General features: G+C 39.1%; 1 protein-coding gene across 1 annotated transcript in view; it reads left to right on the forward strand.

The window, feature by feature from the left end:
- Positions 1-13,103, forward strand: part of ASCC1 (activating signal cointegrator 1 complex subunit 1) — a 98,707-nt gene that overhangs the window by 929 nt on the left and 84,675 nt on the right. Inside the window, exons 2-5 of the mRNA XM_007454681.1 lie at positions 1,193-1,337; positions 2,728-2,827; positions 6,947-7,044; positions 12,037-12,215. Of these exons, the coding sequence (XP_007454743.1) occupies positions 1,226-1,337; positions 2,728-2,827; positions 6,947-7,044; positions 12,037-12,215 (489 nt within the window). The 5' untranslated portion in view covers positions 1,193-1,225. The remainder of the gene's footprint in view (positions 1-1,192; positions 1,338-2,727; positions 2,828-6,946; positions 7,045-12,036; positions 12,216-13,103) is intronic.

The following is a 13,103-nucleotide window of genomic DNA, read 5'->3' on the forward strand; positions in this document are numbered from 1 at the left end:
GCCTCTCCCGCTGCGGAGCACAGGCTCCGGACGCGCAGGCCCAGCGGCCATGGCTCAAGGGGCCCGCCGCGGACCGGGGCAAGAACCCGCGTCCCCTGCATCGGCAGGCGGACTCTTAAACACTGCGCCACCAGGGAAGCCCTGGAAGCCCTAAAGTCTGTTTCTGTGGAGAGTTTTTTTTTGTGTGTGAGAGGTCCTGGGAAATTGGGCACTAGGGTATAATGTCATTAAACTATTGCTAATTATGCCCCCTCTTCGGACATTCAAGTCTGTTTTCCTTTTATATTGTTATTTCTCACAACACGAAATCTCCTCTTGGTTCTCTAAGCAGATTACCAATTAAAGTGATTTACTTGCTGAGATTGGATTGAGCATTAGTGTATTTAGTAAGGATTGATTTTGGCGGGGGGGAACTCTTAAGTTATTTTGGGCTTCAAGACCATCTAACATACGTGGTAGAAACACTGGTTAAACATAACCACAGCTAACCCGTAAGGAGCCTTTGTTTCCTAAATTAGTGATTCATTAAATGGTGACTGGAAACTTGGCTTCTTTGTGAGTGATGTACAGTTTTTGAGCAGTTACCTACGGAAATCGGATTCCTCCCCTCAGCAATGTGTTGGTTTAGAGAACCATGTTGGTTAAGTCATATTTTAACTTTGTTTTGATAGGCAACTGGATCTAATTGTTGGGTATATATTTCTAGCACCTCTAAAAGAATTTAGGGGTTTTTTTGTCCTCCCCTTGAGGATAAGTGTTTTAAGTATCCCTAATTCTCTTAAAGGTCGTGCTAAATAGTGAGGGTAAGACACTTTGCAAATGTTTAGATAAGCACAGAAGGTTGCATTTTACTCTCTTTAGGTTAAAGTAATGAAGAGATCTCTAGTTTCTCTTTCAAAGTCATGGATGGGCTCAGTATCTTTTAATCATTTTTGGGGGGAATGCTGAATAGCTTACAAATTACTATCTAGAGTGTGCCAGGAGTGGAGTAGTGTAGTGGAAAATGCAGCAATTGATTTAAAACAGCTTCTAGATAGGGGAAATCTAGTGGAAGCAATGCTGCATTTGCTTAGGATGTACTGTGAACTGATGCCCAATTATGTCCTTTTAGGCCTACATAAAGATCCACATAATAGAGGTAGGGTTTTATTTATGATTAAAACAAAAGGTAAGGTGATGGTTTATTTTTCAGTATTCCACAGGACTGTTGTTTGGAGAAAGTATCATGGAAGTTCTGCGTCCACAGCTTATAAGAATTGGTGGACGGGTTTACAGGAAGAATCCCATCCAAGAGCAGACTTATCAACATGAAGACGAAGATGATGACTGTTATCAAGGTAATCCTGGTTGATCTTTGGTCAGATTAGAAGTAAAATGTTCTTCGTATTGTAGAAGCAATTTTTTGTTTCAGTGTATTTCTGTGCGAGCACTGAAATTTGAGATGTTTGGCCTCTTATAGCTCCCTTTGTGTTGACGTCTGAGGGGACAGATGAGTGAGTTTGATGAGGTGTTCTCAGTTCATACATCAGGTTGTGTCTCATCTTTGTGCAGAGGCTTAAATGTAATATGGGGTAATTTTAGTTAACTATTAATATTAACCATTAATAATCTGTGGCAAAATGAAGTTCTTTTATCTGTAAAGCTATGAAGTAATTTCTATAAATTATTGAAATAAATGAACATGTGCCCAGTGTTAGCTGTTGTTATTATTATTGTTGTGTTGTAATTTTTCTTTTCTTCTTTGCAGTCATATACAGGCAGTTTCAAATACACAACCAACATTATTACTACCTAAAATAGGGATAATTTTTAAGAAGTAAACTAAACTGTTGAGATGGGCAATATTTTCAGGCTGATTAACTTGGACTTGGGTTTAATGCACAAATAGGGCCTTTCAGGTTCTCTGCTTCCTTTTCCTTTTGGTTTGTAAGCTTTTCCATTAGGCCCTAAGCCTTGGGGAATAGTCTTCCCCTTGGTCCTCCCTGCTGTTTCCCTTTTGCCTTGGGGCCTTGAGCTCCTTTATTTCACCCTCCTCCTTTCTCTTTGTCTTGGCTGTATGGAGTAAGTTCTCCAGTATCACTCCTACCTCATTCACTGAAGTGATTTTGTGTTTTAATACTAAAAACCACTGAGTTGTACATTTTTTTTTTTTTTTTTTTTTTTGGTACGCGGGCCTTTCATTGTTGTGGCCTCTCCCGTTGCGGAGCACAGGCTCCGGACGCGCAGGCTCAGCGGCCACGGCTCACAGGCCCAGCCGCTTCGCGGCATGTGGGATCTTCCCGGACTGGGGCACGAACTTGTGTCCCCTGCATCGGCAGGCGGACTCTCAACCACTGCGCCACCAGGGAAGCCTGAGTTGTACATTTTAAGAGGATGAGTTTTATGTTACATGAAACACATCTCCAAAAGAAAAAACAGTACAAAAAATTTTACTGTCTTAGCTTTCTGGGAGAAAACAGTTAAATAGTGATATGTAAATACTCCTTTTCCACGGTTCCAAGATTGGAAGATTTAAAATAGTCATATGTTTTTTATTCTTTATTTTTCTTCTAAGAGCAGGTCAGAAGGAATATCAGAGCAGTGTTCTGTAGTGTAAAGTGTATGACTGTTTTTTTTGTGTGTGTATTGCTTTTTTTAAACCTTGAGAGTGGTTGGACAGCTGGTGAGAAAGCAGACTGTTGTCCATAGAGCAGCAGCTCTGAGCGAGATGTTACCATTTCTCTACAGGTCTCGTGGAGTGTGCAGAAGAGTCCTGTGAAGCCTATGAGGTGGTGCAGACCCCGCAAGGTTTCCGGTGTACTGTGAAGGCCCCCAGCCTGCTCTACAAGTGAGTGAGGCCCCCGGCAGCTTCATGGGAAGGCATTTCTAGGAAACATAGCAGGAAGTGGATTCTTCTCTTTTTCACACTTATTGCAATGCTTGATTACTAGTGATAAAATGGTTTAGTGTTTAATGTCCTAGAATTTCTAAGGACTGATTGTAGATCAGTTTCATCATTTCACATGTGTCACCAAGTCCTGTTGATTTTGCTTCTTAAATATCTTTTGAATCTACTTCTCTCTTTCTTTACAGCCACCCTGCTGCCTTGTCTGTGAATTACTTCAAGTAGCCTACTTACTGGTCTCTCCACATTGATTCTTGCTCTCTCTTCCAATCAGTTCTTCACATTGAGGGTGGAATGATCTTTTTAAAAGGCAAACCTGATTATTTTACTACCTTTGCTTGAAATCCATTAACATCCTTCCTCTGAAGATGGAATTCTCTTCCATTAGAGCAGTGGCCAAAATCTTGAACATGAGTTAGCCAGCCTTGATTTTTCAGTCTCAGTTCACATCACTGTTTCCCTGGCTTCGCACTTAAGCTTAACTGGTTTTCTTCAGTTCTTCACATGTGCCGTGTTCCTTCCTGCCTTTGAGCCTTGGCATATGCTGTTCCCTTTGCCTTTTTTTTATTTTATTTTTTTTTTATTTTTTGCGGTACGCGGGCCTCTCACTGCTGTGGCCTCTCCCGTTGCGGAGCACAGGCTCCAGACGCGCAGGCTCAGTGGCCATGGCTCACGGGCCCAGCCGCTCCGCGGCATGTGTGATCTTCCCGGACCGGGGCACGAACCCGCGTCCCCTGCATCGGCAGGCGGACTCTCAACCACTGCGCCACCTGGGAAGCCCCCCTTTGCCTTTTAATCTCTCCTGTTCCTTAGCTAGTTTTATTCTCCTTCCTTAGGGAAGCTTGCTTTGACACCGACATCCCCACCGCCACATTGATTACCCTACTATATGTTTTCATAACACCCTCTACTTTTCCTTTGTTGCATTTCTCAGTCTTATGTTTATATTTATTTGTGTGCTATTTGATATTTTTCCCACTAGATGGGAAGCTTCTTGAAGGTAGGAATGTGTCCTGTTATTCTCCAATGCTTGTCAAATACTGATGTGCTTTTTCCAGAGTTATCGTTATATGTAAATTGCTTGGAAGCTTTGCCATCACTTCAGTCTGTGCTTGCTTGCTTGCATGATGGACCACATTCTGTCTCTTATTAACCACTAATACAGTTAGCTTATGTGGCTGACTGGCTTCTTTTGGGCTTGTGCCTCTGGAGATAGGCGGGTCTGGGAAGTCATAGATTTTTTTTCTGTGTTGTACCAGATGAATAAAGTCTGTCCTTGATCCTCTATGAGAGGAGATCTACAAATATGGAATCATATACCTTTAAGCTCCAAGAGGCAAGTAGTTTCATTTTTGTCAAGCTTGAGAATCTCCTGAAACACCTATTAAGGATGAAATTCTTATGGAATGTGGCTGAATGCGAAACCAAATGTTAATCCTGACAGCTCACTTTTCTCTCAGGTTCGGTGACATTTTCTTCTAAGAAACATGATTTTAGAAAGTTGTGGCTCAGGTTCCTGATAAAATCAATGCAACATGTCTTCCTTAATGTATATATTTGCTACTGGTAAGGTGTGTAAAGATTCCTTAAATATCTGATTCTAACTTGATGACCTTTTGAATTCTTTATATTCTAAGTACTCATTTTGTTCCAGATGACTTGCAATTTAGATGAGGTATTGGTTCTGCTAAATCCTAATTAATAGACAGTATTTACTAGGAAGACTCCTTCCTCCCTCCCTCCCTTCCTGTCTTATTGAGAAACAATTGTCATACAAGGAAGATTTCTTTCTTATGAATCATTTATGTAAGGTTATTTGGATCAAGGAAGAGATTACTTTAACCAAAGTAATTTATAATCAAAGCCTAATGGTGATACACGTGTCCACGGACTGGATCTAATACTGTGGTTCTCAACTTCAGGTGCACATTTAAAGCTCCTGGGGAGCTTTAAAAATTCCTGATACCTAGGTGCACCCCAGACCAGCTGAGTCCAAATCTCTGGGAGCTGAACCCAGGCATCATTAGTTTTTGTAGCCCCCCAGGTGATTCCAGTGTGTAGCCAAGATTGAGAACCACTTGATCTGGCAGGAATTTCCACTTACATATTCAATAAAGGAGTCACCCTTTCACTGCATATCTTTTATTGTGAGTGTTTTAGACTTTCCATGTAAACCTCTTTTGGGTCTGGTACTCTTAACTGGAAGGATGCCGTCATGGGCTTAATGAGGATGACATGGGCTGCACTGAGCTATGTGTCAGTCACTAGGAAGCCCTTTTATATATGATCACATTTAATCCTTAAAGCAAACTTATGTTGCTTAGGTATTATTCACTCCATTTTTATAAGTGAGGAAATAGGCTTAGAGTGGTTAAATGACTTGCCCAAGGTTTGATTCTAAAGCGTCTTTAACCTCAACCACTTCCCTAAGGTGCCTGGACTATTAATAACACTTTGAGCCAACTACTTAGGGTAAGTTTGTCCACTAGCCATGTGCTAACAAACAGGAGCCTGGTTGAAAGCTCCCCTTGTTGATAAGGCCTGGAAAGGCAAAGGCCTGATGGAGTTGGTGCTGCACAGTCCCTAGCCCAACACAGAGAAAAACCACATTGAAACTGTGGAGTTCTCGTCCTCTTCTAAACATCCTGTTTTATAAAAAACTGGCTTACTGCCGTAAATCTTAATGGAAATAACCGGGCTTGGTTAGCCCCATGTAAAAAACAAATGCAGAGTTTTAGACATAGTCACCCGTGCTGTTGGATACTGTAATTGAAATCATAGAAGCTGAAATACTGTTGATGAGGAAGTTTTATCTCTTAACTTTATGGTCCTGTGATGGTCTCTTAGTGCCTTATAGACTCTGAAACTTTTCTCCTGGGATCCGGTAGTCTCATTTGCTTTAACACATCTAATTACTATGGGTTTCAGAAGATAACCTTGGATTGTCAGAATTATTTATGCTAGGAGGCCCAGACAAGTAATGCTAATGAGCCAGCAGATGATTGAGGTGCAGTCAGTGAACGACAGTAGGGAGGGCCAGGGTTTGTGATGAGCTCATATTCCATTTTTAGGAACACGCTCACATTCCAGCCTATTTTTGCCATGAGTAGTCAGATCTCCCAATTTTTCAAAAGAACTTAGAAATCTATATTTTTAGGTAAAATTTCCCAATTTTTAGGTGAAATCTCCCAAACAAAACATGCCTATGTGTTTGAATTCAACCTGAGGATTACCTCTTTACTCTCTTTGCTTGATTCTGTCCTGACTGGTGAACCCTGCTCTTTGCTAAGCTCTTTACCTTTATTTAATTAATCAAGGATAATTCCCTTAGGATGAACTCATAATGTAGTTAATTTGCTCTCTAAGAGAACAAGGTTTTCCCCCTTCAAACTATAGACCCAGTCAAGTGCCCTGTGAGACTGTGCCAGCTTTCCTTTCACTGAACTGCAGACCCACGTTTTGAATATAGTTATTTATTTATTTATTTATTTATGGCTGTGTTAGGTCTTTGTTGATGTGCGTGGGCTTTCTCTAGTTGTGGCGAGCGGGGGCTACTTTTCGTTGCGGTGGCTTCTCTTGTTGTGGAGCATGGGCTCTAGGCACGTGGGCTTTGGTAGTTGTGGCGTGTGGGCTTCATTAGTTGTGGCTCGCGGGCTCTAGAGCCCAGGCTCATTAGTTGTGGTGCACAGGCTTGGTTGCTCCGCGGCATATGGGATCTTCCTGGACCAGGGCCCAAACCCGTGTCCCCTGCATTGGCAGGCGGATTCTTAACCACTGCACCACCAGGGGAGTCTCTGAATATAGTTTTGAGAAGCAAGCAGGCATTGAGCATAGTTATTCTTTCTGTGTGGTTGAATTGGCTGTAGGATATCATTTTGCCAATGAGTGTAATGCGGTATGTTCTATAAAGCTGTATGATCTGTAATTTCCCCTACAGATACTGATTTTTTACTGAAGCACCTTTCTATGAGGGAGTGTCTGGCCACATATGATTTAAACATGATGGAGTTCTTTATTCTTGAACATTTTGATTTACGTTAATTAATTTTCTTTATATTATAGGCATATAGTTGGAAAGAGGGGCGACACTAGGAAGAAACTAGAAGTGGAGACCAAAACTTCCATAAGCATTCCTAAGCCTGGACAAGAAGGAGAAATTGGTGAGACCCAATATATATGTTATATTTGGAATCACTTGTGTGTGTGTATGGAATAATGTGACCCAACTGAGGTGTTTGGTGACTATATTCTTTATGTGGTTCTGTAGCGATTGGCCTTTTTATATAAGTGTCAGTCTCCCAAATGAAGAAAGATGTAGTCATACAACCTTATCTTGATTGAGTACCTGGGCCTTAATTTTATACTTCACCACGCACTGATGGAATAAAGCTTCCAGATTTTGTTGTGGACGAGAAGATTTCTTTCATGCTTCAGTAGCTTGAAATGAAGTTGTGAATTATTTCAAGTTAGAATTAGAGAAAACCAGTGGGATCAGCAAATTTGAAATAAAGTTCAGACCTTTCCATATTGTTCTCTTGTTTTTATCTTGCTTTGTAGACTAGGAAGGAAATAGTAAGAGTAATAATTAAAACAACAACCTGATTCAAATAACTGGTCAGGTGAGGAAGAGTAGTTTAGCAATAGAAATCACGTCAGAAAGTGTCTGTACTAAAGCAACAATGTGAACCAAGGGCATAGGCTTGTGTTGTAAAGTGGCTTTGAGTGAGAGGCACTGGAGGGACAGAATTTTAAAAAACTCATCCTAAAGCAGTAGGACTTCTTCAATGTCGAATAAGTGCAGCAGCCTCCAATAACCCATTTTCCATAATCACTCATAGGTTGTATTAAGTTTTAGGAGAAAAAAATAATAAGTACTCTTTTCATTTTGTGCTGTGTGAGAATAATCACTGTGGCAGATAAGTAGCAGTTGACTTTAGAGCAGTGCTGTCCAGGAGAACTTTCTGTGATTGTGAAAATGTTGTGTATCTGCACTGTCCAGTACAGGAGCCACTAGCCACACGGGACTGTGATTACTTGAAATGTGGCTAGTGTGACTGAGGAACTGAATTTTGAATACTGCTTCATTCTAATTCATTTAACTTTTAATTTAACTAGCTGCGTGTGGGCTCCTGTTTTGGACAATGAAGTGCTAGAATTTTCCCCAGCCCCTTGGTAACTTCAGCAAACTTTAGCTTTAGGACTTTAGTGACATTTTAAAAAAATTAATTAATTTATTAATTAATTTATTTTTGGCTGCGTTGGGTCTTCGTTGCTGCATACGGGCTTTTCTCTAGTTGCAGTGAGCAGCAGGGGCTACTCTTCGTTGCGGTGCGCGGGCTTCTCGTTGCAGTGACTTCTCTTGTTGTGGAGCACGGGCTCTAGGCACGCGGGCTTCAGTAGTTGTGGCACGTGGGCTCAGTAGTTGTGGCTCATGGGCTCTAGAGCACAGGCTCGGTAGTTGTGGCGCACGGGCTTAGTTGCTTCGTGGCATGTGGGATCTTCCTGGACCAGGGCTCGAACCTGTGTCCCCTGCATTGGCAGGTGGATTCTTAACCACTGTGCCACCAGGGAAGTCCCTAATGACATTTTTGAAGGACTCTCACTGAAATAAATATTTAGAATTACAGTTAAAAAAACTTGGGTCTTTCCTTAAGTGTTAAAGTTCAAGTTACAAATATTGAAGTAATTTTATTAATTGCATTAAAGCTTATTTTTATTTCCTGATTTAAAAATTAATACATGCTTTCAAAAACAAAAACTTGTAGCAATTATATATAAAGTATAAAGGGAAGTCTCTTGTGTTATGAACCTCAGCCATAATTGCTGTTAATAGTTGAATCTGTTCTGCATTTTTTCTATGCATATAGCAACAGATGGATAATAATTTTTATTTTGGTAAAAATTATAACATGCTATAAATGTAGAGACCTTAGCCATTTTAAGATACTGGAGTCATTCCAAAACTTCTCCAGAAAAGGTTAGACAGGTTGTTAAGATTCCATTTTGACTTAGAAAGCACAAATATTTAAGTGTGAAAAATAAGTGTGACTAATCATTAAAAGTAAGAATTTAGTGGAACTAATTTAACTGAAAAAGAAGAGGATAAACTGGCTTATTGGTCTTGTAGGGAAGTAAAGTATATAGAAAAATCAAATTTATTGCTTGCAGTAAATTGGGTTGTAATGTGAAATCACGACTGCCAGTGCATTGGTGTGGTATATGCTGTAATTAGTTATTTTCTTTTGCCTCTTCTAAATTAGAGAAACTAGAGAAGAAAATGATTTAGTAGGTTTTAATTTGTCCTCTAGATAAGGATCTGGTCTAGTCTTGTTTTGAAGTCTCAGGCAATGGGATGTAAGAAGATGCTTTTAAAGTGTTGTTGTCATTGTAGTTAGGCAATTGGTTTTTTTTAAAGTTTCACATCAATGCCTTTAATTGTTTTCTTTCTCTGTATCCCTTATTGTAGTCTTTAGACCCATGCCATGTAAATTCTGGTCCTCTCAGATATAATATTCTAATATTTTAGAATATTTCTAACCTCATCATATTTGCTTTTTAGTAATTGTTTGCTCAACTTTGAATCTTTTTCTGGAAATCAGCCTGAGCACCTTTGAAGTGCCCTTTTCAGTTTTCTATGTTAAAAAATGAAAATGTCTTATTAGTCTTATTCTCTACTGAACCACCTTCTTAATGGAAAATAATAGATTTAGCATATTGTACTAAATTTTTACAGAAATAAAACATAAACATGAATTTTAAGCTTCCATCTCCTCCATCCCTTTTCCTTTTATTTTCTCACCATATTTTGTCTCTTGCAGAAATAATTATAATTTCTACTTTCCTTTAATTTTGTCCCAGTTTACCATTGAATCCTCCTTTGTCAGTATTTCTATAGCACATTATTTGAATGCCTGCTAGGATACTTCCCTTCACTGGGCATCTGAGTCTTTTGGATTCTCAAAGTATCCTATTTGAAAATATCAATAACGTCATTAGAAAATATCATATCTCAGCTTCTTACATTTTTTGGTTATTACTTATGTCAATTTTTTACTTAGGCAAACAGTTTTTAGGCTTTCTGTTAATTAATTCATTCATAGTTTACTTCTTTTCTTAGAAATTTCCATCTTGTTTCTCTACAACAAAATGGGTGTGATAATTTCATTCTTATTAAGAAATAGATAGGTTGTTCTTTAGAAAGTTTCAGGTGCTTTAATGGGAAGTATTAAAGAAATAATTCCATTTGTTTGTCCTAACTTCTGCAGTTGCTTGGAAGGAACAAGCTTTGTGGTCTTGAAAGTACATAGCACATTTTGCTATTATTAGAGTTAATACTTCAATATTTTATGTTCAGGAGTCTGTCCTTTCCTCTTTAATAAATAGTCTGTTAAAATGCCAGTTTTGTTCATTGTTCCTATCTTCTGCACCTTTCCTTAGTTTCTGTTTTGGACCAAGCACTGCCAGTTCTGGAACCTAGAAGTTTAATCTCTGCTTAAACAGAGGTTGTGTAATCCCTAAATGATTTTTTTTCTTTGCAGACAGTGGTGTTAAGGCTTTGTGGCTTTTCCCCCTATTTTCGTTTACATATGTGTAAAGACAGCCCAGACCAAAGAAGACCAAATTATACCAAGGCGTGGAAATTTGATATTCATACATACAATACAGATATAGATAAAACTTTTACTTTAACCTTATATTTTCATACAGTTAGGGTAGGATTGTATATACTGTAGTAGACTCTCTTCTGCTCTTTTACTATAGTGAATCACTAAAAATTCTGCCACAGTATTTTTAAAAATTGAGGTAAAATTTACATGACAGAAAGCTCCACTCTTTTTGTTCTTAATTTTTTATTGTTATTTTAATTTCTGTGTGATATATTGTTCTTTTTTTAAATGGTAGAATGTATACAACGTAAAATTTACCATTTAGACCACTTTAAAGTGTTGAATTCAGTGGCATTTAATATATTTACAGTGTTGTGCAACCTTCACCACTGTCTAGTTCCAGAACATTTTATCACCCAAAAAGAAAACCCCATACCCATTAAGCAATCGCTCTCCATTCCTCACTACTCCCCAGCTCTTGGCTACCACTAATCTGCTTTCTGACTCTCTGAATTTGTCTGTTTAGGTATTTACTATATGTGGAAACATAGAATACGTGGCCTTTGTGTCTGGCATCTTTAACTTAGCATAATGTTTTCAGGATTGATCTATGTTTTTGCGTGTATCAATACTTCACTCCTCTTTTTTTGGCTGAGTAGTATTTCAGTGTATGGAAATACCACATGTTATGTATTCCTTTATTGGTTAATGGACATTTGTGTTTTTCCACCTTTTGGCTCTCGTGAACAGAGCTGCTATGAACATTTGTACAGGTTTTAAAAATTAATTAATTTATTTTTGGCTGCATTGTGTCTTCGTTGCTGTGCACAGTCTTTCTCTAGTTGCAGCGAGTGGGGGCTACTCTTCATTGAGGTGTGTGGGCTTCTCATTGCAGTGGCTTCTCTTGTTGCAGAGCATGGTCTCTAGGCACATGGGCTTCAGTAGTTGTGGCACGCAGGCTCAGTAGTTGTGGTTCAAGGGCTCTAGAGCACAGGCTTATTAGTTGTGGTGCACAGGCTTAGTTGCTCTGTGGCATGTGGGATCTTCCTAAACCAGGGCTCGAACCCGTGTCCCCTGCATTGGCAGATGGATTCTTAACTGCTGTGCCACCAGGGAAGTCCCTGTACAGGTTTTTTCTTTGAACACCTGTTTTTACTTCCTTTGAGTTTCTATCCAGGAGTGAATTCCTGGGTCACATGGTATTTTTCTGTGTACCTTTTCAAAGAACTGCCAAACTTTTCCATAGCAGCTGTACCATTTTACATTCACACCAGCAAGGTATGAGGGATTGCTTGTAGCTTTTGAACTCATTTCTCTACTTCATCAGATGGCCTTGAGGTTATTCTGTTTTTAAACCTCATTCTGCTTAGACTGAATTCATTAACAGCTTTCTTACCCTTGCTACTGTCCCCTGTTCAGAATTATGTACACATTCATGACAGTTTTATTCTCTAGAGCTGACAGTTTCAAGAGGTCACCTATTTTACAACCATTTGGTGGTCCTTGAGCATTTTAATATTTGCCTTTTTTTTTTTTTGCTTACAGTGATCACTGGCCAGCATCGAAGTGGTGTAATTTCAGCCCGAACTCGGATTGATGTTCTTTTGCTCACTTTTAGAAGAAAGCAGCCCTTCACTCACTTCCTTGCCTTTTTCCTCAATGAAGCTGAGGTTCAGGAGCGATTTCTGAAGTTCCAGGAGGAAGTACTGGAGAAGTGCTCCATGGTAAGCAGCAAACAGAACAAAATAAAAAGTTTAAGAAAAAATATAAAGAAGAGTACAAAAATGACTCATAATTCAAATAGTAGAAAGATACAAGTCTCTTCTCCCACTGAAAAAGGGAACCATTTCTAACGGTTTCTTTTAATTCTGAACTGCAAAAAATATATAGACATATCAGCACGTAAGTTTCTATGTTACAGAAATATCCTTTAAAGGATGTTGAAGACACAAAGGGATCATCCTAATATCCACACTATTCTGCACTTTGTGGGTGTATTTTTATGCATTTTAACGCATGTATAGATTTCTGTAGCCACCTACCACAATCAGGATACAGAACAGCTCTACTCCCCCCCAAAACTTCCTCATGTTGTCTCTTACAGTCACCTCTTCCTCACCCCATACTTTGGCAATCACTGATCTCTTCTTGGTTACTATAGTGTTGTCTTCCTGAGAATGTCATATAAGTGGAATCATACAGTATGTAACCTTTTGAGATTGGTTTTGGCTTTCAGGTTCATCCGAGTTGTGGTATGTTTCACTAGTTTGTCCCCTCTCATTAATTTGTTTCCAGTTTTTGGCAGTTATGAATAGAACTACTATAAACATCTGTGTACAGGTTTTTATGTGAACATAGTTTTCATTTCTTTAAAGTAAATATCCAGGAGTGGGATTGCTGGGATATATGGTAGGTATATGTTTAACTTCATAAGAAACTACCAAACTGTTTCTCAGAGTGCCTGTACTATGCATTCCCATCAACAGCATAAGAGAATTTCAATTGTTCTGCATCCTTGCCAGCATTTGGTGGTGTTGTCATTTTCATTTTAGCCATTCTAATAAGTGTGTAGTGATATGTTATTGTGGGGTTTTTTTTTTTTTTTTTTTGGT

The sequence above is a fragment of the Lipotes vexillifer genome, unplaced genomic scaffold, assembly GCF_000442215.2.
Source record: "Lipotes vexillifer unplaced genomic scaffold, Lipotes_vexillifer_v1.1 scaffold205, whole genome shotgun sequence".
Classification (NCBI taxonomy): Eukaryota; Metazoa; Chordata; class Mammalia; order Artiodactyla; family Lipotidae; genus Lipotes; species Lipotes vexillifer.